This window comes from Micropterus salmoides, unplaced genomic scaffold (assembly GCF_014851395.1).
Source record: "Micropterus salmoides isolate LMB-PRFRI ecotype aquatic unplaced genomic scaffold, ASM1485139v1 Ms_hic_scaffold_6, whole genome shotgun sequence".
Classification (NCBI taxonomy): Eukaryota; Metazoa; Chordata; class Actinopteri; order Centrarchiformes; family Centrarchidae; genus Micropterus; species Micropterus salmoides.
The window spans coordinates 7,402,145-7,429,020 of NW_024044348.1; the positions used below are offsets into that span (position 1 = coordinate 7,402,145).

Below are 26,876 nucleotides of genomic sequence, written 5' to 3' on the forward strand. Positions count from 1 at the left end.
TGTGCTTTTATCTTACTGGCATTAACCCTTCCTTCTCCCTTTATTTGCAGGCTTATTACTATTGTTTACATTTCCTTTTGAGATTAATATGAGTATTTTCCATCATGCCTTTGGTGATAATGTTGCCTCGGGGGTTAACAAGTTACAGTAGCTGAGGAATTCACCAGAGCCCCATATTTTTAGCCTATATATTTATATATATATTTTGATTAATCTACACCATGAAAGGTCATACTGCATCAGTTACAAAAAGCAGCTGTGTGATGTCCCCTTCCATTCTGTTGTTTCGTACCGGGTGTGCAGGTCTTTCCATCCATCTGCAGGTTGATCCCGGTGGGACAGGCACAGCTGGAGGCTTTGGGAGCAGGAGCCAGGAGACAAAGGTGGCTGCAGCCACCATTATTCACAGCACACGGGTTACGCACTACAGATGGAAACACACAAACAGACTCAGCTCAACCACTGTCCTACTTTCTAGGTCAGGCAAGGAATGGAAAGGGAACGGGATAACAAAACAAAGACACACAACTTGCAGATACAGACAGTAAAAGCTTTGAGGGAACACAGGAGAGCCCCACACATCATTGAGATCAGTGAGGCTTCAGTTTGGTATGAGCCCCTGAGGCTCTGCCCTTTCAGCCACTGATCTGGGTTCAGTTTACCTGTAAACCTCACAGTATCAGCAGAGACAAAAGATCTGAGCTCTGAGAAAAGGCGGCAAAAATCAGAAAAGCAGAAGGTGACAGGAGATTTTTTTCCCTTCATCACAAGAGACAAAAAAGTCCAACAGGACACATTAAGTATGGTCCGTAAGTATAAGGACAGTGACACATTTTTCGCATATTTCATGCTGCTGTACTGCAAAACATTGAGATTGAAATAAAACAATGACTTTGAGTTTTAAGTGTGTGTGAAAGTGTTTTTGAAAGCATTAACAGATTAACAGTATAGGACTCAAAGCCCTTTTTATACATAGTCCCACAATGATCCTAAACATTGACTAGGGCTGAACAATATATGGCAAACATCTAATTTTGATTATTCTGATCAATAGTTCGATTTAAATTGATATTATTTCTGGAAGCTAAACTCCAGGCCTATATTGGTGATATTAAACATGACAAGTTTGTACTATGCATAACCAAAAGCTTATTTCCATGTGGGGAAAAAAAAATAAAAAATCAGACATCTGACTGACTAACTCTATACTGCTTTACACTTTGTCTGTTTAAGCTTATGCTAACAAGACAGACTGCTCCATAGCTCAGAGCCCTGGAGGCCCATTTGCCAAGCTTAGGTAAATAACAGTAATTAGCTACTGAAAATGGCTCGAGTTACCCCGCAGTTGATCCGATGTCGATGTAAACATCCTCAAATTACAGCTGAAAGCCTGCACTTAAACCTCATACTGTTTCATTCACTTCAGAGCCAATGTATAGCAGAACAGAGACAAAACTATGAAAAATGTACTATCACTGTACTACTACTGACTTTGCTGTACATGTACTTGATCTAGCACGTGGATGCACACAGACCTGTCTCCCGTAGTCGGTGGAACATGTGAATGTCCATGAGGTTCTCTAGGTTTTCAGCCAGTGTCTGCCGTCCCAAGCCGGTGAGCTTGTCAGCACTCTGGATGCTCTTGGACTGCCAATCAGTCCAGTACAGCTTGTCCTCGTGTACAGTCAGGCCAAATGGGTGAGGCAGCTGACTGCCAATCAAAACCTGTACGCAAAAACAGTAGCAGAGGTCTGATTAGATCTGAACATTGCTGATTTCTACATCAACAGAAAAACTAGAACGCAAATCTCAAACGAGGATAATTCAACAAAATACATTATTCCTACTATAAAACATTTTAAGTTTTAAAAAATTCACAAACTAATCAGCATGAAAACATTAACTTTGTGAGGATAAAAATGAAAGCATAGCATCATTAAAACACCCTTTACCTGTCGATCAGAACCATCAAAGTTGCCAAATTCTATTGTCTTCATGCCAGCGTCGGCCCAGTACAGGCGTTTGGTCTGATAGTCAATGGCGAGCCCGTTCGGCCACGTGAGATTGGATGAGATGATGACGATGCGACTAGAGGCGTCCATTCCTGCACGCTCGATCTTTGGGTTGGCACCCCAGTCAGTCCAGTACATGAAACTACAGAGAAAGAATCAGACAAATGAGAAAGAATGTAATGTGCCATGACAAGAATAGGTTCATATGTTACTTGTTAAATCTTTTTAATCATCTCACCCTCCAATTGGATCGACGACAATGTCCCTGGGCCGGTCCAGGTTCTCCCATATCAGGACAGTCCGCATGCTCCCATCAGCATTAGAAACTTCGATACGATCTGTACCTGAAAAACACACAAGTGGTTGAAATCCAAGAGCAAACACTGTGATGCAGGTGATCGTACATAATGCATCAGAAATCTGATTTTATCTGACATAATGTGAAATGAAGCTGGTTACCAGCATCAGTCCAGTAGAGCTTGTTGGTCACCCAGTCAATCGCCAAACCTGCTGGACTCTCCAGGCTGGTGTCCACCACCACCTGGAAAAACAGGTACAACAAAAATCTGAATTCTCCCATTCAGGATTCAATGCGGCCTCAAGTTACATCTTGTATCTTTAGACATGCTTAGAGCCAACACGAATTGCTGTTGCACTTTCACATCAGCTGCAGTAGATGGCAGTATTGCATAAATTCAAATCGTGCTGTCCTCTGCTGTTTTTCCTCTCTGTTAGTTCTTGGATAGATGAGAGCTGATGGGATTTCAGTGTCAAGTTCAGTCAGGCTGGATGCCACTGACCTCCTGCTTGGTGCCATTCCACAGAGCTCTGTTGATGGAGTCGGTGGTGACGTCCGTCCAGTAGATGTAGCCATCTTTGGCATCCCAGTCCAGTGCTACGGCATTTCGCACGTCAGCCAGAGGGATGACATCATCAGACATGTCCTCTGTATCGAAGCTGACTCGTCGGATGTCCGTCCTTCGGGCAAAAAGCAGGAACTTGTCAAGACCTGATTAAAGACCAAAGGTCTTCTGTCAGTTTTCTAGGTTTAACAGTGGGGTGAACAGTGAACACAGCAGAACAGCACTAATACACAGACAACTAACAGATCCAAACAAACTGACGATTAATATCATAAAACATAACTCTCAGTCTAATGTAATAATCTAGATGATAATAAAATGTAATGTTTTAATAACTACAGGGTGTGAATGTGTCTTTCATAGGGTAGAGAAAAACTGCAAACATTTTGCCTAAATCATCAATTTTAGTTAAGCACTTCACTGTAACATGTAATTTAACTTGTTTAAAATTTCCATTAGTTGAAATATTACTTTAGTGGATGTCTTGTAACCCTCTGTTGTGATAATCTACACTTTGATTGCCAGGCTGGTCAGAAAGATTAAATGCATGTTGCATTATTATTTTGTCTTTTTGGATTCATTTTTAAAGTTTTTATGAGCCACAGGAAATATAAGACATCCTCTGGCAGAAAACCAAAGAGGACTTTTTTTTATTCCAGACTCCACTTATACAAATATGTATAAACTCAACCACCAGGACAGAAACATGGTTGTGGTTGTCTTAAGGTAACCACTAAAAATGAAAATTAATAATTAATTAATTAATTCAATAATTGTCAAGTGGTAACTGGCATTCGTTCTTACATAAATGAATAAATATGTAACATCAACTCAGTTAAGGCACATATTAAAGTTCCAGGTGTTGAGGGACTCACCATCTGCACAGTTGTAGTGGTCCACCTTCTTGAAGCCAGTGGGGCAGGCACAAGTGTACGTCTTGTTGCTGGGGAGACACAAGTGGCTGCAGCCTCCGTTGTTGGGGCCACAACGGTTCCTGCCTCCTACAGGAGAGACAGAGACACACCACTCAGCAAATGATGGTTTATGTGGTTAGAAACCTTTTGAAGAGGCTGTTTCCCGTCTGCCTCTCTACTGTGGGCTCTCAAATTAATGCAAAAATGCCAATAAAAACACAAAGGTCACTTCTTTCTACATGGGTCTTGTTTGCGTGGTTTTGCTCATCATTCTTTTATAACTATGTTCATAAATCACATAGTGATTTCAGCAACAGTGATACCAATTTCATACACGACCAATATCTCTAATTAATATTGTAAGGAATGCTTTATAGTGACTGATAGGTATCAGCAAAACTATAAAAACTAATTATGGGTTGTAAAAAGAAGAATTTTCCTTTAAACTCATTAAAGAGGTTTTTCTTTACCTTTGGACAGAGTGAGACAAGCAGTTTTCCCCTACTTCCAGTATTTATGCTGAGCTAAGCTAATCTTCGTTCTATTCATTAATTTATTTTCAGAGACATTGCACACTGATCAACATCACTGTACATGTACCAGTGTTAGCCAAAAGGCAAATTTCCAAATGTGGTGCTTTGGCCAGATGTTAAATTAGTTATTAGTACAACAATAAAAACATGAAAAGAACAGCAGAAAGCAGGTGAAAACATGAAGCAGCTGAACAGGATAAAAAGATGAGTACAGCAACATTATGCGAAGTAGGACATTTACAATGCAGGCTCTTAATACATAACAATGCTGAGTCGACAGTCGGTGCAGGTAGTTAAAATATGACAACATAAAATCACATTACATTTAAGGAGACAGGTAAAACCAGAAGAGATCCTAAAAAAATAACACGGACAAGAAGCCCAGCAAATGAGAGCTGACAAGGCAAGCATGCAGTGACTCTGTATGATGGCAGGTCTGTTGCTTTTTAATCAAGATTTCAAATTATATTCAAACGAAAGGTCAGAGTGGCTATATCATTACGGTGTCCCAGCAAAGAAGACTTTACCTAGGAAGTATATTACAATGAGAGGCACTGAGAGCTGGTTTGTATACAGATTGTACAGGCTTTATATTTGTATCAGTTGTAAGAGACTGAGCATTTAAACATTATATGTGAGAAAATCATAGCATTGATTTTTATTTTAGCACCTTCAGGTGTGAGGTATTTTGAAATAAATATTTTGTGTTAAGACATGAGGGTGGTGTCGATCTTCACATCCAACTCTTGGCAATAAAGCAAATAAGCAGATTTCCAAAAATGACAAATTATTCCTGTTAACTATGAAGTAGACTATAAACAGTGTATTTACTTTATGCATTTCATTTTGGAAATAAATTCATTTGAATAATTAAGGCTTTTCTATTTAAGAAATCTAATGAACTACACATCGAACACAGAGCTTTAGTCTTCTGTTTTTCTAAATGCCACACTGTGTCCGAGTTCTGAAGCATCTTTTCTTTGTGCAACTGATGCAAAGTTCAACTCTGTTACATTCAGATATGAACAAATGTCTCTCTAAATCGCAATCAAAGCGAAAGGAAAAGGGCTTACAGTTCATATTAGTGTCGGACTGTTAGAATATTTTATCAGCACAATAACCAAAACTTTCTCTTGTCCAGAACTCGAGTTCAGCATGGTTTGTTAGCAAAGAACACAAGTCTTTGCTGTCATGCTGATAACACACCTCGACCTTTAAGTTCACCACAGGGTCTAACACTAGTGCAACAAATCGTTCCATCATCTCTGGCTTTGCCACCGTGTGGGAAAAGGGTTCACTTCTGTGAGCAATGATACCCTTAAAGAAGGTTCGTATTTTCCATGTCTCTTCCAGACCAGATCATTTTCCACCCTCAATCCATGTTGAGTTTTTGTTTGATGTTTTGTTATTCAGCATTTTGTTCTCCTGCCTGCTGCATGACAACATTACTACAGCTTCAGGCAACTTAGTTGTTTTCAAAAAAAAGGGTACATTGTTTTCACCCAGAATTCAGTTTAAAAAAAAAAAACACCCAATCACAGACATATTTGAGGGGATGTGGGGTGAACAAATTAACATATAAGGAGCCTCATGAGTTTTTTAAAGCTGAAATTATGTACGATACAATAACTCGCACTGCTCTTTGTCCATTTACTGTGTATGTTACTGCCAATGCTTCTTTGTAACCAATAAAACAAGCTCAGACATTAAAATCAATGAATCTACAACCATTGAAACAGCAAGTATGTCACTTACTGTGACGTCAATGACCTTTTGTCTAGGAAGACTATTCTATTTTCCCCATTGTGAAGCTATTGATTGCCTTGAATCAAGCTGTTTTGTGACCTTGTCATTTGATGACAATGGCAGTAAAAAATTGTTCTTAACAATGACAACAACAACAACATAGCATTCGATAAAGCTTATTAAAAAAAAAAGCTAAACAGTGTGTTCTGTACTGAAACAGGCTTAAACAATGTTACAATTTACCTTACGCTATTTAGCTCCCGTCTTTGCCCACGGGGTACACCGGCTACTCTCACTCACAAGTTTTGTAGTGATTACTAGGACATTTCAGGGCTATTTAACAAACTTTTAAGATCTTAAGATTTAGCTACACTGCTGTGTACAGACCTGCAGGCTGCCTTTGGGGGTGCAGGGTGTGTATGTCCATGGGGAAGTGCAGCTTGTTGCGAATAATCTCCTGGTTCTTGCCGGTGAATTTATTGGCACTGTTGATGCTCTTGGTGTGCCAGTCAGTCCAGTAGAGGCTGTCCTCAAACACCGTGATGGCAAACGGGTGGGGCAGGCCTACAGAGAGAGAGAGAGAAACAGAGAGGTTTCACAAAGGCTGAGATGAAGTGTGTAATAAAACCAGCAAAGGGCCAATGACATTTTTCATGAAAGAACTAGCTGTTTTTTAAGGGAAGTAATCATCAAGTAAACAAACACAGGCGTTAAGTTTGACACCTTTATAATGAGCAAAGAAGTATGATTCAGTGAGGTTCATCTGGACATTCAAATCCCAACCCAAATATATGAAAGGAAATAAATGCTGCTTTTGGCTTGTTCCACCAACTCTCTCCAAACATCCTCCCATTAAGCCCTGTGGCCGTGGCTGATGTCATATCGTCCCAATTTAGAGCTGCTTTCAATTACTCTGCCTCTCATTGGCCTCTAGCTGGTTTAGTTGTGGCCAGAGCAAAAGCAGAGGCGCTCCACCGGTTTCCTTAAGTAATGCGACTTTTCCATCCAGAATCTGAACGCAAGATCAAGAACAGCCCTAAACCGGATCAGACTGATCCTGAGACTCTGGACAGATTTTAGTCAGTTCTTGTCTTGGTCTACAATTAAATTGTTATTTACTTTGTAGTTTTAAGCATTCATTATAAAAGGGAGATTTTAATCTGAAGGAAAGTAATTGATTTTCTCGACCACTTGTAAGGTGTGTATAGAGTATGGGTGCTCTAATCCAAAACAAAAATTTTGGTTGCCAACGGTAGAGTTTTAGTGTCTGTTGGTCTAAATGTGATCTTTACTCTCTGATCTGTGTAATGTATCCAAGCTCTGAGGCCACTGTATAAGGTCTTCCCATGTAATGTGTATGTCTAAATGCTGTTTTTTCCTCTTTTTCTGCTTGTTTCTTTCCATCCCTTAGGGTCTGTGATCTGCTCGTATCTAACTTTGTTGTCATGTGTTTTGCATTACTCTATAACATATTGTGTTAAATGTGCTCTTGAAGACGCTGTTCAGCTTAAGAGAAATGCCTTTGTGAAAACACTTTCTTTTTGAAAACAATTTCTTTTTTGGCCTTGTTGTCTTAAAACTTTATGTCTTAAGTACAAAATTTCTTAAACTTTAGTGACTAAATGAGCAATAATCAAACTATAACTAATTTCAATTAGTTCAAAAGAGCAGAACGCAGGGAAAACATAAATAAAACAACCGTTCATGTCAAATAACCATTTGTTGTTCGAACTTTGGCACATAATAATGTATTTATGTGAAACTGCATCATTTGTAGTAAGAAGCGGAAATCCGAAAATACGTTTCAGGGCCTTTAAAAAGGGAGGTGCCAAAAATCATCTGTATCAGTGTTCACAGCCCATATGAGTGGAACCCTGGCCTAAATACTAATGTGTAACAGGGAACTCCTCGCAGATTTGTCTTTATTGGGGACATCTGTTCAGGATGACTCCTCCACACTCGTCCAAATTAATTCTCTTCCTCTCTCTCCAGCTTAATCCTACTCCGGTGAAGTAGCCACACCACCAGTTGCATGAGAGTGCAGAATAGATGGAAAAATGTATTTCTGCAGAGCCGTGGCGGTGATGTGGCGAGCGTGTTGGTGCATGGCTTTTAAAAACAGCGCTGCTCATTTAATGACAGTGTTTTACAGCACGGCATAAATGTCAAGTGGTAAATGGCTAAAACTGGAGAGAGACCAGAATGATAATGAACCATGAGTATCACCCTGAACTGTGTGTGTAAGCTTGAGTGTAAGCTTAATGACACAAGTTTTTTTATGTATATATTTATATGTTATGTACATACGTACATGTATATACTTTTATGTTAAGTGCAACAACATATTTGTTTAAGTTCCATGGTACATTTATTTGTCATCCTACAACACAAGGCAATGAAATTCCACATGCTTATTTTCTACATCTGCCTACTACTTGCACCTTAGCAATGTGTCCTGAGTGGAACTGGGTATGTTGGAAAATATTCAAGTGCAGATACAATGCCTGATTTTTGGTACCAATCCCAAAACAATACTGATGTGAAACCTTCCTTGAGAGATATATACATTTTATACTAAATACCTTTTCTCATTTAACAATAACAAGTTCTCAAATGTTAAATGTTGTTTAAATACAAGCAGCGATATAAGAAAATAAATAGGAAATCTATGATTAAAATCGTGAACTTTGTGGTCAAATATGTAAAGAAGTACAAAGTAATTTTACAAGTTATAACAAACAAAAAAATAATGATTTTTAAAAATTAAGAATCAGTCAAGACGGTTGAAAACTACGAGACCATGTCTGTATTTTCCCTTGTAAGTCTTCCTCAGTTAGGTCCAGGTGTGTGCCAGCTGATACTGGCTGAATGTGTGGGTTTTCTGATCTTATCCTAACATGAGGGACACAACAGTGCACCCTCTTCCCTCTTCCGAGTCCTTGACAGCAACGAGGCACCTTGTTTTGATACGGTCACCTTCTTCCTTGTCGTCTCTGCACCGACACCCCACCCCTCCTGCTCCTTTATTCCCGGGACAGCTGGAGGAGCAGCTGCAGGCCGACAGGGCATCAAACGTACCACCCAGCCTTCACAGTAATGTCCCCTTTAATCTACATGTGGCGCCTCCTGGCACTTTCACGCCTCAACTGAATCTGTCACACTCTCTATCTACAGGTCATCAGCAACGTCACGGCCAGCTGGACAGAACACTGCTCGGCTTATACGTAGAGAGATGGACTGCAATATAGGATAAGTTTAGTGCTTATCTTTTTATTTATTTCTGCAGGGCATCACTGCAGTACACAGCATGTGTCCTCAGGCAGATGTACTGTGAGATTACGTCAATACACAATACACTAGGGCTGCACGATTAATCTAATTGCAATCGCGATGTCGTCATGTGCGATTACTTAATAGTTTAACATGTTACAGCAAATCATTAAATGTTGAACAAAATGATTATTGACAAGTTAGTACTTAGCATTAATAAATTAGAGCCCAATGTAGAGCATTTTGCTTGCAGAAGGATTAAATAAATAAAACAACCCATAGAAATGAAATAGTGGTAAAAAAAAAAGTATGCTATTAGACTATATAAAATTCTAATGAATGTAGTAATTATATATTATTGTTATACTAACAGTAAACTATTAACTAAACAGTATACTCTTTATTTAATACACACAGTTCCTCCAGGTATCCAGGTTGTGGATAGAGACACTGCAGTGGATAGATGTACATTGAGCCCGCTCCAGTGTGCCGCCTTCTCTGTAGAGCAACACGCTCCCCTTGTTCTGTTTTACATCTTTTTCACTTGTTATAATTATAAATATTGTTTTAACTTTATTCAAGTTGAGTAATACACATTTCAAAATGTCAGTATTTCATGCATTCCTTGATAATTTAGCAAGTAGACTATTAGTAGCCTACCATTTGTTTCATTATAATCGCATTGCAATATTGTCCACAATAATGACGTCCAAATATGACTCTCTCTTCAAATCGTGCAGCCCTACAATACACACACACACACACACACACACACACACACAAAAAGCATTTCCCCTATAGGGATTAACAAAATATGTCATCATCTTCTTTTTCACAGGAACACACCAGCAGCCCCTTCTCTTCCTGTTCCCCACCTCAAGATGCACAGGTGTGCTGACTGGATAGCAGCGTTATCTATAACACCCGCCTGCTGTCCAGCTCCAGTGACACAGCAGCTGGCACACATCCAGCTAGCAGACACACACACACACACACACACACACACACACACACACACACACACACACACACACACACACACACACACACACACACACACACACACAGAAAAAACTGTAGGTGTAGGGAGATAGACACTTGTTAACATTCCTGGGCACAGAGGCTCAGAATGAACACTCACACAAACACACACGTCCCATTTGTCCTGTGTGTTGTCTGAGCAAACAGAGGCTGTGGAGGAAGGACAGGCCCAATTACAGCCTTTTATCCTGAGAGCACACATCATTAAGGAGAGCTCACAGGGCTGATGGCGCGCAGACACACACACACACATACACCCCTCATCAAATATTTCCCCTGTCCCTCTCTTTTCACACTCTTAAACACTCTTGATTGTCATTGATTTGCTTCCACAGTCTTTTTTAACTTCATCAGAGGAAAGAAAACTTCCAGATTGGAAGCCAGTCTATCAGCTGAAACTTGTGCTCACACTGCACACTTTCTAATATGTTATTACTCCAAAATGCATGATTTAATTTTTGAACCGGTGTAAACTGATTTCTTGGCCTTGAAAACACCCATTTACTTGGTTACATGGAAATACTGTACATGGATGCAATATGGATAACTTCATGATCCACCTTCAGCCTGCAGTAGAGGTTTAAAAACACTGAGTCAATACAGTGGATTGATCTGAAGTTGGAAAAGCAACTGTATTAATTTGAAGAGTTGGAATAACTGACCTCCTTAAAATGTTTCTGTCCCTGGTCAGCTTCCCTCACGAGCCAGAACGACAACCTTGTCAGTTGTCATTGTATTGCTTTCATTGCTCTGCCCTAATATCACTGCCAAGTTAAACTGACACTAACAACCCAGTGATCAGAGTCCTGCTGGCTGCTGTTTTGCTGACTGAGAAATGTGAAGGTTATGTAAGAAGAGTTCAAAAACTGAGAAACAAATCTTACATGAGGTCTCAGAAGCAGGCCAGAGCTTGTGTGACAAATCAGCGCCCTGTCTGTTTACATAAAGTATTTAAATGCCAGCTCTCCGCTTTTAGTGCACACACACGCAGACACACACGCTCAGGCTTCACTGCTGGAAACAACATCATAAACAGAGGCACGTATTTCAGTTTCATTACACATGCGCATGGTCTTTAAAAAAATATGGCATTGATCAACTCCACATGGTATAATGAAGCAGTGTCAGCATGCTATATGCTATAGCTGTCCCACTGTGTGTGTGTGTGTGTGTGTGTGTGTGTGTGTGTGTTGTAATTAATAAGAATCTGAACTCCAGCCAGACCTCTGTAGACCACATCTCTCCTGTTTCTTTCCCTCCCACTAAGAGCTTTCAATAAAAAAACATGAGTGTCATGTTTCAGGTTTACGAGGTATACAGGTACATTTTAGGTTTTACTGTATGTTAAATTAAATATATGAAAGGATTCATAGACCCCCTTTATATATTTAAAAATAATATAAATGAGAAATTCAGAAATCCCCTATATTCGGTCAACCACAAAAACACAAAACATATACGTACCAGTCAAGGAAGAAAGGGAATCAACAAGCGGAAAGAAAGGGCATGTTTCTTCACAATATCCTAGTTCTATCTGTAATTACCTCCAACTCTAAACTGGTTCTTGATGCCCACACTAGCCAGAAAAGACCGAGAACAAGTAGGAGTATACCTTGGCTGATGACTGCCTTGCGGTTGCGTCCATCCAGGTCAGCCCTCTCGATGACATGGTGCTTGGCATCCACCCAGTACATGCGGCGGCCGGCATAGTCGATGGTGAGGCCGTTGGGCCAGAACAGGTGTGTGTCTGCAATGACCCGCCGGTTGGAGCCGTCCATATTGGAGTACTCAATGCGAGGTGTGTTGCCCCAGTCTGTCCAGTAGATCTTACTGAGGAGGAAAGTGGGACAATCATTGTTACATTAATTCCCTGTTTTCCTGAGGTAAACAGATTGTTGTCAGGATTAGAGACACAGCAGATGTGTGATGTAACAAAAAGTCTCCTCTGTGCTCGACATTCATGTCGTCCTCATCATCACTCATCTGTTCTGTCCAGCCTCAGAGGGAAGAGCTACTTTTTTGGGGGATATTTTTCAATTATCCCATGCAAATGAGCTACCTAATAAAGTGAATGAGTTTTGTAGCTAACCATTTCTCTGGGGCTTTATGCAGAATTCTTTCCTGCCACTGCAGCATATGAAACCGGGAATGAAAACACACTCAGCTGCTGCCTCTGTCATGAAATACTTGTTCCACACAGATGCTCGCCTGTGGGCACTGCTGTGCTGCCAAACTTTAATCCCTGCTCTGCTGCTACACTACAACTGGGACACACCCATAGAGGATATGTATATATGAGTGTGTATACATTTGAAACCATCTGTAGTGATTTATGCAGTTTATGTGTGTTTGTTTGGAATCGTACCCCTCTATGGGGTGTAACGCGATGGCTCGAGGCTTCTCCATGTTCTGCCACAGCAGCACCTTGCGGTGTGTCCCATCCAGGTTGGCCACCTCGATACGGGATGTCCCCGAGTCTGTCCAGTACAACTTGTCATGGATCCAGTCTATGGCCAGTCCACCTAAAAAGGAGAGAAAAAATGTGTCTGAATATGAACCTGTTTTATAGTAAACTCTATTATAATAGCATGTTTTAATTTCTTAACATCTTTATTGCTATTTTTGTTTACTTGTTGGTGTTCTTATTTTGGAAATGTGTTGGCGATGCAACATCCCTTGCCCAGCCAAAAAAGCATGTTTGAAGAGGAGAAAGAAAGAGAAAGATGCTTTTTTTTGGTTCTCTTTAAAAGAATAGTTTAGCATTTTGGGAAATATACATAATTGCTTTCATGCAGAGAGCATTATTAACTCATGATAAAGATACAACTCGAATGTCTGTGTGGTAAATATGAAGCTACCTGTGCTCACCAACCGCATCTGGCAACATGGCAACAGCCGGAGACGCTGAACAGAAGAACTGGGACAAAGGATAAACTCTTCATCAAGAAATGGTAAGTATAGTCTTCATGCTAAGCTAGACTTAACACTTAACCCACAGACATGAGATTGATACCAATCCTCTTCTCATCACTTCAGGAAAAAAGCAAAAACATTTATTTCCCACAACGTTGAACTATTCCTTTAAATGTCATCTGTAAATTGTTTTATTCTCCGATCTGATTTTTGTTGTTGTTACTGTATGAATTCATTGCATGTGCTATTAACATAATGAAGCAATAAAGTTTCATTGAATTGAAATGAGGGAGAGAGAGAAAGACAGAAAGAGCAAGTAAAAAGAACAAAACTAATATAAAATGTAAAGAAGAAAAGATTAGTAATAAAGGACAAAACTAAGATTGTCAATAGACCAGGGATAAAGAGAGAGTTCAAAAAAGCAAGACACCCTGAGGCTGAGAGAACGCAAGAAAGAAAGAGGAAGAGAGACAAACAGCAAAAGAAAGAAAGAAAAAACAAGGAGACTGAAAATAAAGAGAGAGAGAGAGAAAAAAGACTCGATGTCACACTGCTGAACTCATAATGAGCAAGGTGATGGATGAAGTGAGTGAAAGTATAGTATAGTTGGACAGAAAGCAGTCGAGCTGAATATATTCAATAAATGATAAATGAGCCTTTTGTCCTACATCTGAACCTGCATCATATTGGCCGCTGTACCCACCTGGGCTCTCCAGACCGGTGGATACAACCTCCTCCACGTTGGAGCCATTGAGGTTGGCCTTCATGATGCGGTCCAGTGTCACGTCCGACCAGAAGACCAGCTCAAGGCTGTGGTGGAAGTCCAGGGCGATGGCGTTCTCCAGGTTGTTAAGCAGCAGGGTGTACTCAGAGCGATGCGGCAAAACCTGACGGATATCAATACGGTTGGCGAAAAGCAGAACCGGCTCCGGACCTGAAGGAGGACGGAAAGACAGACAGGGGTGGAGATGATGTCAATTAAAGTGGAAAGGTAAGCAGCGAGAGGCCAAACATGAAGTGAAAGTTGGACAGAAACAAAAGAGGAAAGAGACAAAGACGTGTGAGTTAGGACTGATGGTCACTTCTAATAACAGCGAGCATTAATCTCACTGGAGGTAAAGGTCTGGGTCCTGGCAGCTGCCTGACAGACTGTCCTGACCTGGGTTTAACTCTGGTCTGCAGCAGATTGATGGGCTGCAGTACCAAGCCTGCATTCTACCTTTGCTGCATATCTAAATCTAGTCCAGACCCTTCGAATGAGCCAACCTCATTCTGAGTCCAAGACCCCGGGGCAGAGGAATGGATACGGTTACTGGTGAATCAAGTATAAACACTATGCAACCATGTTTTTATTGAAGGTCAAACCCCGGTGACTCTCGGCGGTCATATGTCAAGGTTGAAATAAAGAACAGTGGTCTTCACCCAGAGCTTTGCAGCTGCGCTTGTCAGGTCGGAGCTCGTAGCCCTGCACGCACCAGCACTGGAACCCCCCCTCCGCGTTGGTACAGCCCTGGCTGCAGTAGCCTTCTTCAGCACACTCGTCTACATCTGCAATGGACCACAGAGGAAGAAGACAAAAGGAGAGGGACAGAGAGATGTTGGTGTCTAACTCCTACAAGGTTACCAATGAATTCAAGACACAAAGCAAAGTTTGCAGAGGTGGCCGGAAGGTAAAAAACTCATTCACACTTTTGGAACACATTCACAACCAACTTCTTGTTACTCCCCTTAAATTTTAAACTAATGTCTTGACCCTGCAAACATCCTAGGAATCTGTAAACAAATATCAAGTAGGTTTGATTATGTCTCCAGACAGTTTCAAAATTCTGGCAGTAAAACCTTCGTGGCAGAAATCCCAGATTCAGATCCACACCAAATTCTAGTGAATAATTTGTCTGCTTCCAGCTAAACTTTGCATGAAGTTCTAGAATAATTTGTTCGTACTTTTTGGAAATATCCTTCTGACATCAAGACTGACTGATTAACACGTGTGAACACATAAACTCTGCAGCAATGAACATTGATGCCTGGGCTTATTTAAGAAGTTAAAGATATTATCAGTAAGATATATAGATTACATTTTTTTATATTTTTTTCCCCAAAACTTCATTATTTTAACCTCTTCCCTTGCAATATGTCACTGCCAAAATGCTACCTGATTAGTTTTTAAGTTTAATTTTTTCCCCCATAGGAGTTGGGGAAAACAGATTTTAGGTATGTTGCTTAGTTTTGACTTCATTTTCCTAGACAACTTTGATTCACTTGTTATCTTGGCTTGGACTCTCTTCGACATCCAATCTAAACTTATCTTCTTCACATGTTATGTTGCCCACTTCCTCAACTTTGGGTCATAAAAGAAGTGAACACGAAATCACCCAAGTGGCAGGAATGAGTAGCATTGCGGCACCACCGGGAGAACCATTTTATAAAACTGTCAGATTTAGGAGTCAGTGAAGTTATCTCATGTACCACAAGGTAGCAACTGAACAATCACCAAACTGCAGAGGTCGTAAATATTAACAACCTCAGCCTATTCACTCACTTTCAATGCTGATTGTGCACACACACACACACACACACACACACACACACAGACGTACCTTGGCAGGCTTTACCATCGTCCATCAGTCGGTACCCAGTGTGACAGGTGCACTGGACCAGTCCTCTGACCATCTGACACTTCTGGGAGCAGCCTCCGTTATTCTGGTTACAGTTGCCCTCACTGGAGCGTGGCCCTGCACACCGCACAGAAACATTACAGCAGGATGATTCACTATAACTACAACCACACACTGTTAAAAGTATCTGACTCATCTGGTGTTGAGCCTTGAAATATTTTCAGCCCACAAGCAGCGAGGCCTGAGGATAGTGATGTTGGTCAATATGATCCAGGCTATGAAATCTCAACAAATACAGTCCAGATTGCCAGTAAAATTTCTTTGACTGGCCATGGTACACACTCTGTGGTTCTAAATGATTTAGGTGACAGGCTAATCTTTCCTCTCTGGCAACCATTAAGCCTTAAACTCCGCTTGACAAACATTTTCATGCCCCTCATAAGACGAACCCTAATATTGTTGGTGATTCCTTGCAAGCCAAAAATTCCACTTGCACACAAGAAATATTAAAATCTAACGTGTAAAGGAATTTACTGAACACATTTATGAATTGCCTTTTAGAACACCCTCACGTTTGAATTACACACAATTATTACTATAATTTTATTGCAATAAAATAATCCACTTTGAATAAAACTCCCTTGTAAATGTTCAGTGTAAAGGATCTATGTAATAATGGGAGTTATTACACTTACTCTTTCATTACATTTGACAGCGTAAAAAGATTACTTAGGCTAATGTCAAGTTGATATGGCAAGTTTCTAAAGCCGTGTCAAATTTGAAACTAAACTGAAATTACTAACCAAATGACACCCAATGACTGTTAATGAATCTCAATTAACAGTCATTAAGTTTTACTTGACTTCAGATTCTGTGCATGCCTTACATTTAGCCTTTTTTCCCCTCAAACACTTAACGTTTAGTCTTGACACAGCAGTACAGATGCTGAGATGGCGTACGAACTCACGGCAGTCATGGTGTGGGTGTTCGTCAGTCCCGTCCCCGCAGTCGTTGACCTCATTACACACTTTCCTCTGACCGATACAGCGACCATTCCCACATTGGAACTGATCGGAAGCACATGGAGGACTCTCTGTGGGGAGATACGATGATAAATCCCGTGAGACAACAAAGATCTGTCAACCAACAGAGATCAGTGTAATGAAGAACATTGATGTGTTAGGAATGTTTTTAGCTAATCCAGAGAATTAAATGCCCATTGAGTTATTTTATCCAAAAGTTGGCATGAGAGTCATTGTCAGTGGGGGTCCCTGGCCTTGTTGATGAGGCCATCTGCAGATAGGAAGAAACTGTTTCTGTGGCGTTCATTCAGAGAATAGTAAGAACTGGTCCAACATCCTGTCTGAATCACTTGTCTCCACACTCTCTTCCTTTATTGTCCCATACACAGATAGCATTATTACAGCAATAACTCTCCCACTTTGCCCTCCACTTACCAAATTGTTGTTACTCATATATGACACTTTACAAAATAATCAAGTTTTAGCTTTAAGTAGAACGCCAACATTTATTAAGAGTGAAAGTGTTCAATTTTTGATTTTCCATTGACCTCTCTCATCACCTGAGGCCATCACAACATATAACTGTTGATTACAGCTTATTTGGAAGTCTCACATCTTCCAGTGTACAAATGATCCAAAATGCATTTTGATTTGATGCAACTGTGCAGCCATAAAAATCATGTACTTGAATATGTCATTACATTTGAATTTAGTGATGCAACAAGCAAATTCGGAAAGACATTTCACAAAAAAACAGACAAAAAAGATGTTGAAATTGTTGTACGGAGTGGATACACATGTCTTAACTTTGGAAATTTCAGGGTTTAAGAGGTTCATGCAAAGTGATCTGGAACTCCTTTTACCATCATGGCTCAGATTATAGGTGGATAGTTTCCAAAAATAAAGTGAAATCTTCATCTTTTCGTCATCTTTTCTCTGCTGGCTGTTCATTGTCCATTTCATCACAATATGCAGGCCAGTTTCTGTGGTTTGTCCACAGATTGGTCTTTCCACCAGTGAAGGAACCGTCAAACTGATCAGTCTATTGTTTCAATGCAACTGTGTTTCTCAACAAAAAGTAGAGGAGGTGATGTTCTGAGCTGTTGTCATGACTACGATTGAAGCTCCCGTTATATTTAGCTTCTGAAACTAAGACAACAGCCACGGCCTTACCAGTTTTCTCACAGCCCTCTTCGTCACTGCGGTCGGAGCAGTCGGCCTCGCCATCACATCTCCATGACAACCGTACACAGCGTCCAGTTCCACAGCGGAACTGGTCAGCTGTGCACATGGACGTGGCTGCCGGGGACACGCACACACAAAAACACAATATTTATTCATTCATTCTTCGATCAGGTGATTTGAGATCTGAGATTGAGTGGTTGCCTTTTTTTTCTCCATGACAAGCATTATGTTAGACAAAAAGACTGAAATTGACAGTCAAAGAAATAAGTACTGAAAAAGTAAACATACATATTTTTAAATACATGATCCTATATAGAGAACTATAATGAGATTTGTTCAGTAATAAAAGCAGTTACTCACTGCAGTTCTTTTCGTCTGACTGGTCATCGCAGTCAAATTCGCCGTCACACCTCCAGCCGGCGTTGATGCACATCCCGCTGCTGCACATGAATTCAACTGATCTGCAGGGCTGGTGGGAAGCTACACACACACACACACACACACACACACACACACACACACACACGAAAATGTGTGTCAGAAACATGACAGTCAACACAGCAGTAATTTAACCGCCAAAATCTTTATAATTAAATCTGTAGTATATTCTGAAGTTCATGTTTTCCACTTGGGCTTAGTGTTAAATGAAAAAGTTTTTTTTTTCTGTGTTTAATATGATGTCAAAAATGCCAAATATTATCTGCATGTAAAATGTGATGATTTGCTGGTTGTTGGTTTTATATTATTGTAAATTGAGTACTTTTTTTTGGAGTGTTGGTCAAACAAAGTGTGATGGGTATTTTTCACTATTTTCAGACTTTTGCAGACTTAACAATTAACTGAAAAATAATTCAGAGATTAATTGATGATGAATACAATCATTAGTTGCAACCCTGCTGATAGTTATTTACATTTTAGAAAGTAAGCTAACTTTGATTCAATGGCTTTGCACCTTGACTATACAGCAGTAGATGTGGGTTAAGAGTAGACATCACATTGTTTTAGGAGTATGGAACACATTTTGGATCATGTCCAATCATCCTCAGGTCTATTCAGATCAGGTCTGAATATCCATCTATCCATCAATCTCCATCTTTTTCAGAAAATCCTTTAGGCATGCAGGATTCAACTGGGTTTTCCACAAGCCTGTTTGCAAAGATAGTGTTTTATACCAGTGATATTTCCGTGTTCTCATGAACATTAATTGTTTCTGTTTATTTTAGCTGCCTTCTGATCATCTCTGACTAGACATCATAGCTGTCCCACCTTTAATTCTTCCATCAGATCTCTACATGTGATCAGATCAAAGTGAAGCTCAAACTGGCAGCACATGAGGATGGCGGTGGACAAGAAGATTAAAGCCGAATCAAACATAAGCATCTTAAACCCAGAGTGTGTGTGTGAGCTTGTATCTGTGTATGTCTTTGACATGTTTCCTCCTAACAGCGAGAGTCGGCTCCCATCAAAGCTATAGTGGGCGTGAGATAAGGGAGGAACAAAATGACAAGCAATGGAATGCAAGGAAGAAAGGTAAAAAAAAATCCCCATGCAGGCTTATCAGCTGGGCGAGAGAAGAGAGAGATGATCAAAACAGCAGGTGGCTCTCCCACAGAGAGAGAGAGAGAGAGAGAGAGACTTATAGGCCACAAGAATCAGCGTGGGACGCTGACAAACACACTGACGTCCACACACACTCAAATGATTCATCCACCTATTATCTTGCTCCCTCTCTATCTCACACAAACACACACAATGCTCTTTCATCTGCTCAGCTATGAAGCTGAAAGCAGTATCAGTGTTCACAAGCGGTAACGAAGCATGCAAGTGTGAGTGTTTTTGGATGTCTCTGTGTCTGTGCATTCACATGGGGGGGGGGGGGGGTACTTCTCTAACAAAGCGCCCTTCATGTGTCTGGAGAGTAGATGCCAAGGAATGCTGTCTGAATATGGGCTGTCTTATGTATGACTCTGAGGAATCTCTCTCTCTCTCTCTCTCTAAAGTCATTGCTTTCTAAAAAATAAGACTTTTTAAGAACATTTTTATGTATTCGAGTTTATTCTTAATTGTGTATCAGTTAAGATTTTTCAAAGACCCATTCAAAATATTTGCTAACCTTTATCTGTGCTGCAGTGTTTTTAGTTTAGAGTTTTCACTGCAGTTATTTTAAGTATTTCTAAAATGTACACAGCATATCTCCGGTCTCTTTTTCTACTTTTTGAAAGCTTTGATGTCAGGTCAACTCTCCCCAAAAAATGTTTAACACCTCAGAAGCGAGGCAACAATTAAAAAACCTGGATGTGGGAGGAGATGGGAAAAAAAAAACAAACAGAGCAGCACAGTCTACTAACATGACTAAACGATGTAACAAAACCTTGAAGCTGTGCGTTTCGCACTGCAGATAAACACATCAAAAAGGGAGATACCACTGTGTATGAGTGTGTGAGAGAGAGAACGATATAGTGGGTGGTTATAGACATTGAGCGAATGAAAAGGACATGTGAGAAATCAGAGACGAGAGAACGAGGGGGGAGATGTTGAGAGATTTGTCAGCAGCAGGCAGCGTCTCTGGAGTGAGGATAGCGAAACATGATAGTCTGTGCTAATCAGGACCATGGCTTCACTCTGTGTGTGTGCGTGTGTGTGTGTGAGATACGGTCACAGAAAAGATCTGACAGAAGGAGGGTTTTCCAGTTCTGACAGATGCTGTGGAGCAGCGGCCTGCAAACAGCAGCTGTTCTTAACTCAACCTGACTGTTTAAACAAAGTCGACACTAAACGTTTCACACTACAGCTGTATTTTTGTGTAGTTGAACCTTGGACACCGGAGCACCTAAAACCTTGACCTAAAATCTTTTGTATTTCTGCATAATATTACATATTTATGACTAAAATTTAGTCATAAAGAAAGTTTAAACCTCAAAAACTCTTCTTTTTCTCTTTCCTGTTTTAGAATATCTTGTGTTTTTTGGATTCTTGGCCAAACAAAACAAGCAATTTTGAACTTGACACGGCCATTTTTCGTCACTTTCTGACATATCGCAGACAAATAAACAATAAATCAGTGATCATGATCATTTAAGTGTCAGTGTTTTTAGTCAGTGTGTCCACTTTGGGACGGATTCAGTAGGGGAAACAACAAAAAAAAAAATGAATGCTTAAACTTAAGATTTCCTGCTCAGATGAGCCTTTAAACGCTTTTAAACTCCAGTTGAACCAGTGTAGAAAGCTGCAGGACAGGAGGATGGCTCGCTGCGCTCACATGTGCAGCAATGCCATCAGGGTACATGGAGGGTCAAGCAGAGAAGAAGGGATGATGTCTGCCAGAGGGATGCTAATGGCATTAAAGAGGACTATCTCCCAGAGGAGCTTCATCTTCTTCTATTCCACAAGATGCTGTTAAGTGAGAGCCAGGAGCACTGCCTCATAAAAATTGTGTGTTTATCTGTGCATGAGTGTGAAAGCAGATAACTGCAGCTCACTGTGAGCTTTACATCAGCAGGACAGAATCAGGATCAATCACTCCACTGAATAATGTGATTTGTTTTGTTACTGGACTCACCAAGCTTGGATTTCAGATTTTCAAAGTGAGGACGTTTTTAAGTTATACAATTTTGCCAAATCTTTACTTCTCGCAAGAGTTAGTCTAAAGATGGAGATTGCATTTAGGATTAAGTTTGACTAAGTAAAAGGACCTTCCATGTGTAATTAGAGCTCTGATGATGTCAAGTTGGTGTTGGGTCTTTACATGTTAAAAGTGTGTTTGCATGTGAGTGATGGAGCGCTTACAGCAGTCTGACTCGTCCGACCAGTCTCCACAGTCGTCGTCTCCGTCACAGTGGTAGATGTCCAGAATACAGCGGCCGTATGCACACTGGAACTCCTCCACGCTGCAGGTGGCTGGCATCACATCTGAGGCTGCACAGACACACACAGACGCACAGATGTGTTTAATAGACGCTGATGCTGGAAAAGATGGTGCAGCAGTTGGCTGTCTGAGAGACTTTGAAGCTTCTCTGCTGAGTCTGTCAGAAACTATACGTGAAATGAAAGACAAGCTCAACTCTCTATTAAGACAGTGAACATGTTTACATGCTCTGCAGTATCAGTTTACTGCTGTAAGATCTTAGTTAGCATGCAGCTGGCCACCAAATGTCTTCCCTACTTGCAGCCATAGTTTGAATCATGATGCTGCAGTCTGAAGAGTTTTTGATCGGAGTCTGGACTGAGGTCGCAAATAGAGAACAGACTTTCTTGTGAGGCAGCAGATACTTTGCCCTGTTTGAAATGTACAAATAACATACTGTTCAGATGCAAAAACAGATTTATTTGGAATAATTTATTTAAATTTTGGGAATTTAGTCTGACTTGGACTGTTGCTAGGAGTAATAGCTTTTCTGTTCATCCTGCCAGTCTGCTGCCACAGAGATATGTTCCCTGTTTGAAGTCTTTGTCATACACTTGCTCTCAAATAAAACCCTCATTAGAAACGGAGTTAAAAATAATAAAAAATGTTAACTGGGATTCTCTTACCTAGATTTGGGGAAGTGGGTTTGTCATTTACAACACCCCTAAAGACCACGTAAACTGACAGGTTTGTCATGACCAACAGCTTTTGGTGGATTCGTTTTAGCCATAGCCAAAACACGCTATACACTCACAATAAATTATAAAATAACACTTCTGTGTTGAAGCTCCGCTGAAAATGGCTCCCTAGATAAAGACACACCACACTCTTTATGTTATCAAAACAATGTTTTGTTGGAAATGGAAATGTATTGTCGTCTCTTTATGTTGTGGTATGACTTGAGGTTGACATTTTTTTTGAGTTAATAAAGTGTGGAGAAAGACATTGAGCCAGTTGATTAAACCATTCTTTTAGGCCTTCAGCATTCATCACACTCACACACACACACACACACACACACACGTAACTTACGGCAGTTTTCCTCGTCTGATGCGTCCTTACAGTCTGTGTCTCCATCACAGTACCAGTGCTCGGCAATACAACTGCCATCTGTGCAGCGGAACTCCTTGTCCGAACATTTACGCATGTCTGGCATGGAAAAAAACAAACAAACTCACAAGTCATATTTAGAAGATAGGATGAATATGTGCTTGGATGCTGGAGTTCATGTGTGTGTGTGTGTGTGTGTGTGTGTGCAGGTGTGTATACCCACCACACTGTTCATCACTGTTGTCCCCACAATCGTTGTCGCCGTCGCAGTGCCAGAGGCTGCGAATACAGTAGCCATTTTGGCAGTGAAACTCATCCTCCTCGCACTCCCTGGGAGCTGCAGAGAGAAAAAAAGGGAGTGGTTTCAGAGGACAAATAATGAGGATACAACAAAAGCAAAGAGCAGATACTGTACAAGAATTACATAAGAGGCAGCCAACCCTGAGCTCTGCTGACATATCCGCAGCTGCACTGTCACCAGGGAAAGTGACCTTTTATGTGACGCTCAGAAAAAAAAGAGCTTTGAGGTTTTTCTCTCCGTAAACAAGCTGAACTCTCCTGAGGCTGCTGTTCTAAAGCTCAAAGACTCTTATACTGAATATCGTGTGGTTCGATCTCAGCACAACGGACGTCTGATCGACAGCTACTGCAACACAGTGAGGTGGAAGGCTGAATAAAGTCATACTGAGCGTGTGTGTGGCAGTCTTCAAGGTAACTGATCAGCGTGAAAACATTTGCTATAATAATGCCTTTATTTATACAGCACTTTTCCAAGACATGCTTAACAAAAACACATGAAACCAAACCACCTCAATGGGTGGCTGTAAAAAATGAGGCGATTCGTCTCTCAGGATGAACAAAGGCTGTGGTCATTTCTTGTACATGAGAGGTCCAATGCGGCATAGTTACTAAATAAACATTTGGTTTAGAGGCCCACTACATCTTGTTAACAACGCCGCCAACAGTGACAAGCTTTCATGGTGGAAAAAGTTATTAAAAAGTCCACTGAAATATCATAAACCACAATTCAAGCAAAATTCTTATTTCCATCTGTATGCTCAGTATACTTAACCAAAATTCATTTCAATCGTCAACCCTGTTGCCCTGAAAATAAGGCTGTGGTCCTATTGGTCAGAAGTAGTTTATAGTTCAACTGAAAAGGTGTCAGAATGCTTCAACCTTAGTGCTTATCAGATGGTTGAAGAGCGTCCGAAACCCCTCCCTCCACACCTTTCTGACGTCAGAAAGATTTCCTTGACGGGGTTGTGTATGAAGATTGAGTTTTGCATTTAGCTGTAATTTGTCAAAGATATGGTTGTCTGAAAAATTGGAAATGTGTAAAGCATGTAAAAGTATTCTTTTGCTTTGCACAAGTCAGATGTTGTCTATTTTTATTTTTTTTTTTGAGTTGAATGTCCCACCATCGGTTGATTCTGGTACATGACCGTGAACATTAAAACCTGCTGTAAGAAACATGCAAAGGAGGAACACCTTTAATCGCACAATTCAGTCCACCGTACTTTGACACTATACAGTACATGTGCATTTATGTGTATAAGGTGCAGCATATAATCAATAAGCTCAGTAAAAAAGCTGATTTCTCAATGAATCCCCAATTCCATTAAGGGTTTGTTTGTTGATAGGTATTCGATTTTCAATTTTGGGATTTGACTATTTGTTTTGTTTCCCGACATCCTCCTCACAGCAGTGAACATAACGTTGCACCTCACATCAAAGAAAAAACAAAATGCCGAAGACCTTAGCAGTGTGGGAGCTCTGGAAGTTGAGTGATGACAACGGCAGTGTGGCAATTATGGGGTTTATCAATTTTACAATTGCTTTATTTCCATACAGATCAAATAGCCTACATTTTTAACTTAAATCGGTAAACTGTAGGATACAACAAATAAACAACAACATAACAAACGCATTTAAATAATTGTATTGGTCCTATTGTAGAAGAAGAACATTTAATAGGCTATCCTAGAAGTTAAAAGTGAATTTTGCATAATAACGTGTTGTTTTAGTTACGTTATACTGGAAATAGCGCTCTGCTCTCCCTGGAGCTAAACTATTTCCAGACTCTGTTCTGAACTTGCTCGGCTCAGCTTGACTCTGGACTCTCAGCTAAGGTTCCCCCCCCTGCTCTGCACAGCAGTCCCCAACTCGGTTCCACACACATCTAGTCTTCCACTCTGCCTCGCTCTTCCCCGGCTCAATATCAAATCCTTTCAACCTTTGCAATAAATATTCCTCTTTTATCCAACTCTTCCCTCTCTTATTCCTGCACTTGGGTCTACTAGTCCAGCCGTAACAAAGTTAAAAACAAAGTTTTGGTTAACAACATGTTGTTATTAGCCTTCACTATGGGAATAAAGAAACGAAGTGCTCTGTCTTTCTCTCCCACCCACACAGAAGCAGGCAGATTTACACACTCATGACCGCCGTTATCTCTCCCCCATCTGAATCTGCCTCTCTCAAGTCACTGCCAGAACTTCTTGGGCATTCATCCTTCTTCTTCTCCAATCTATCTATTATCATATCCATCAATCAAATATATAGCTCTAGCTTGTGATATGACAGCCTGCTTATCAACAGACGTCCCCCTAGTTTGCCCCCCCCCCCACCCGCAGAAGCTTCGATTATTCTGTTGTCAATCACCACCAAAGTTTCCAAGCTCCAAAAATGCCCTAGTTCCTTTAAATGTCAACGCAGTTTAAATCTACCAAACCTGAGCTCCAACAACCTGTTTTATGTCTTAATTAAACATACTGGCTGCTGTATGTTAGGAAATGTTGTTTGACTAGACAGTTAACCTTGAGACTGGAGATAAAAGACACATTTGAGAGAGGGCCCTACCTCCAGTGAACTTTCAGCACTGTGACATTGAAAGTGTTTCAGTTTATAACCCCTTCATTTATCCATACAACTCTTCCACCTTGCTTCTTTAATCACCCTTTCATTGATAAAAGACTGAATAGATTTTCAAAACACCGGCTTCTACTGTACCACCGCAATCGATGACAAAGCCCAGCCATGCTCGCCTGGGGCCGAGTAAACACGTTCGTCAAGGAGAACCAATGACGGATGGCCTCTGGCAGGAGGTAATCTATAATTTATCACTGCGGTGTGTGAGTGTTAGACAGCTAAGACAAACAGAGAGAGATAAAGAGAGACAAGAAAGATGCTCACAGAATAGTGGGACAGACAAAAAAGAAGATGAAGCTCGTCTTTGTTTCATTGTAATTTGTTATGTTTTTCTCAGGTGTGTTGCAGCATCACAGTATGAGTCAAGGCTCCTGGAGACACACTACACTTCTGATTTGAGTGAAATGACATGAGGCCCCAGAGCCTGTGTGAGTGTGTGTGTGTGTGTGTGTGTGTGTGTGTGTGTGTGTGTGTGTGTGTGTGTGTGTGTGTGTGTGTGTGTGTGTGCGTGCATGGTTGACCTTTGTGGATATTTCTGCATGCACATGAAAACACTTTAACTAGCAAAGGAGATGAATTAATAATGGTTCTACTCTGTATACATAAGACATTATAAAATGACTAAAGAGAAAAAAAAAAATCAAGGTTGCATTACAAAATAATTTATTATATGTATGATGTGAACAGTGAACAGTAGTATCTCAGTAACTCAAAAGGAATTTCCAGAATAGTCTTATTACTAAGTATACTTGTATGCAATACTATGTGTTTATGAAAACACACAAATCCTTTGTCTTTTTTAAATTCCATTGTTTGCATATTGACAGTTTTCTTGAAAGCAGTTCATTTAAAATAAATGATCTGCACTTCCCCACCA

General features: G+C 40.5%; 1 protein-coding gene across 4 annotated transcripts in view; it reads right to left on the reverse strand.

Annotated features, from left to right (window-relative positions):
• The window catches only part of lrp4 (low density lipoprotein receptor-related protein 4), a 120,922-nt gene that overhangs the window by 12,707 nt on the left and 81,339 nt on the right, over positions 1-26,876 (reverse strand). For all 4 annotated transcript variants that reach the window (XM_038700914.1, XM_038700913.1, XM_038700916.1 and 1 more), the window contains 19 exons: positions 23,295-23,408; positions 23,054-23,170; positions 21,904-22,032; positions 18,478-18,597; positions 18,106-18,231; positions 16,878-17,003; positions 15,893-16,027; positions 14,715-14,840; positions 13,996-14,226; positions 12,745-12,901; positions 11,992-12,209; positions 6,456-6,632; positions 3,751-3,876; positions 2,813-3,021; positions 2,472-2,553; positions 2,251-2,356; positions 1,953-2,154; positions 1,536-1,725; positions 293-424 (listed from right to left, as the gene is read on the reverse strand). In XM_038700914.1, the coding sequence (XP_038556842.1) occupies positions 293-424; positions 1,536-1,725; positions 1,953-2,154; positions 2,251-2,356; positions 2,472-2,553; positions 2,813-3,021; positions 3,751-3,876; positions 6,456-6,632; positions 11,992-12,209; positions 12,745-12,901; positions 13,996-14,226; positions 14,715-14,840; positions 15,893-16,027; positions 16,878-17,003; positions 18,106-18,231; positions 18,478-18,597; positions 21,904-22,032; positions 23,054-23,170; positions 23,295-23,408 (2,823 nt within the window). The remainder of the gene's footprint in view (positions 1-292; positions 425-1,535; positions 1,726-1,952; positions 2,155-2,250; positions 2,357-2,471; positions 2,554-2,812; positions 3,022-3,750; positions 3,877-6,455; positions 6,633-11,991; positions 12,210-12,744; positions 12,902-13,995; positions 14,227-14,714; positions 14,841-15,892; positions 16,028-16,877; positions 17,004-18,105; positions 18,232-18,477; positions 18,598-21,903; positions 22,033-23,053; positions 23,171-23,294; positions 23,409-26,876) is intronic.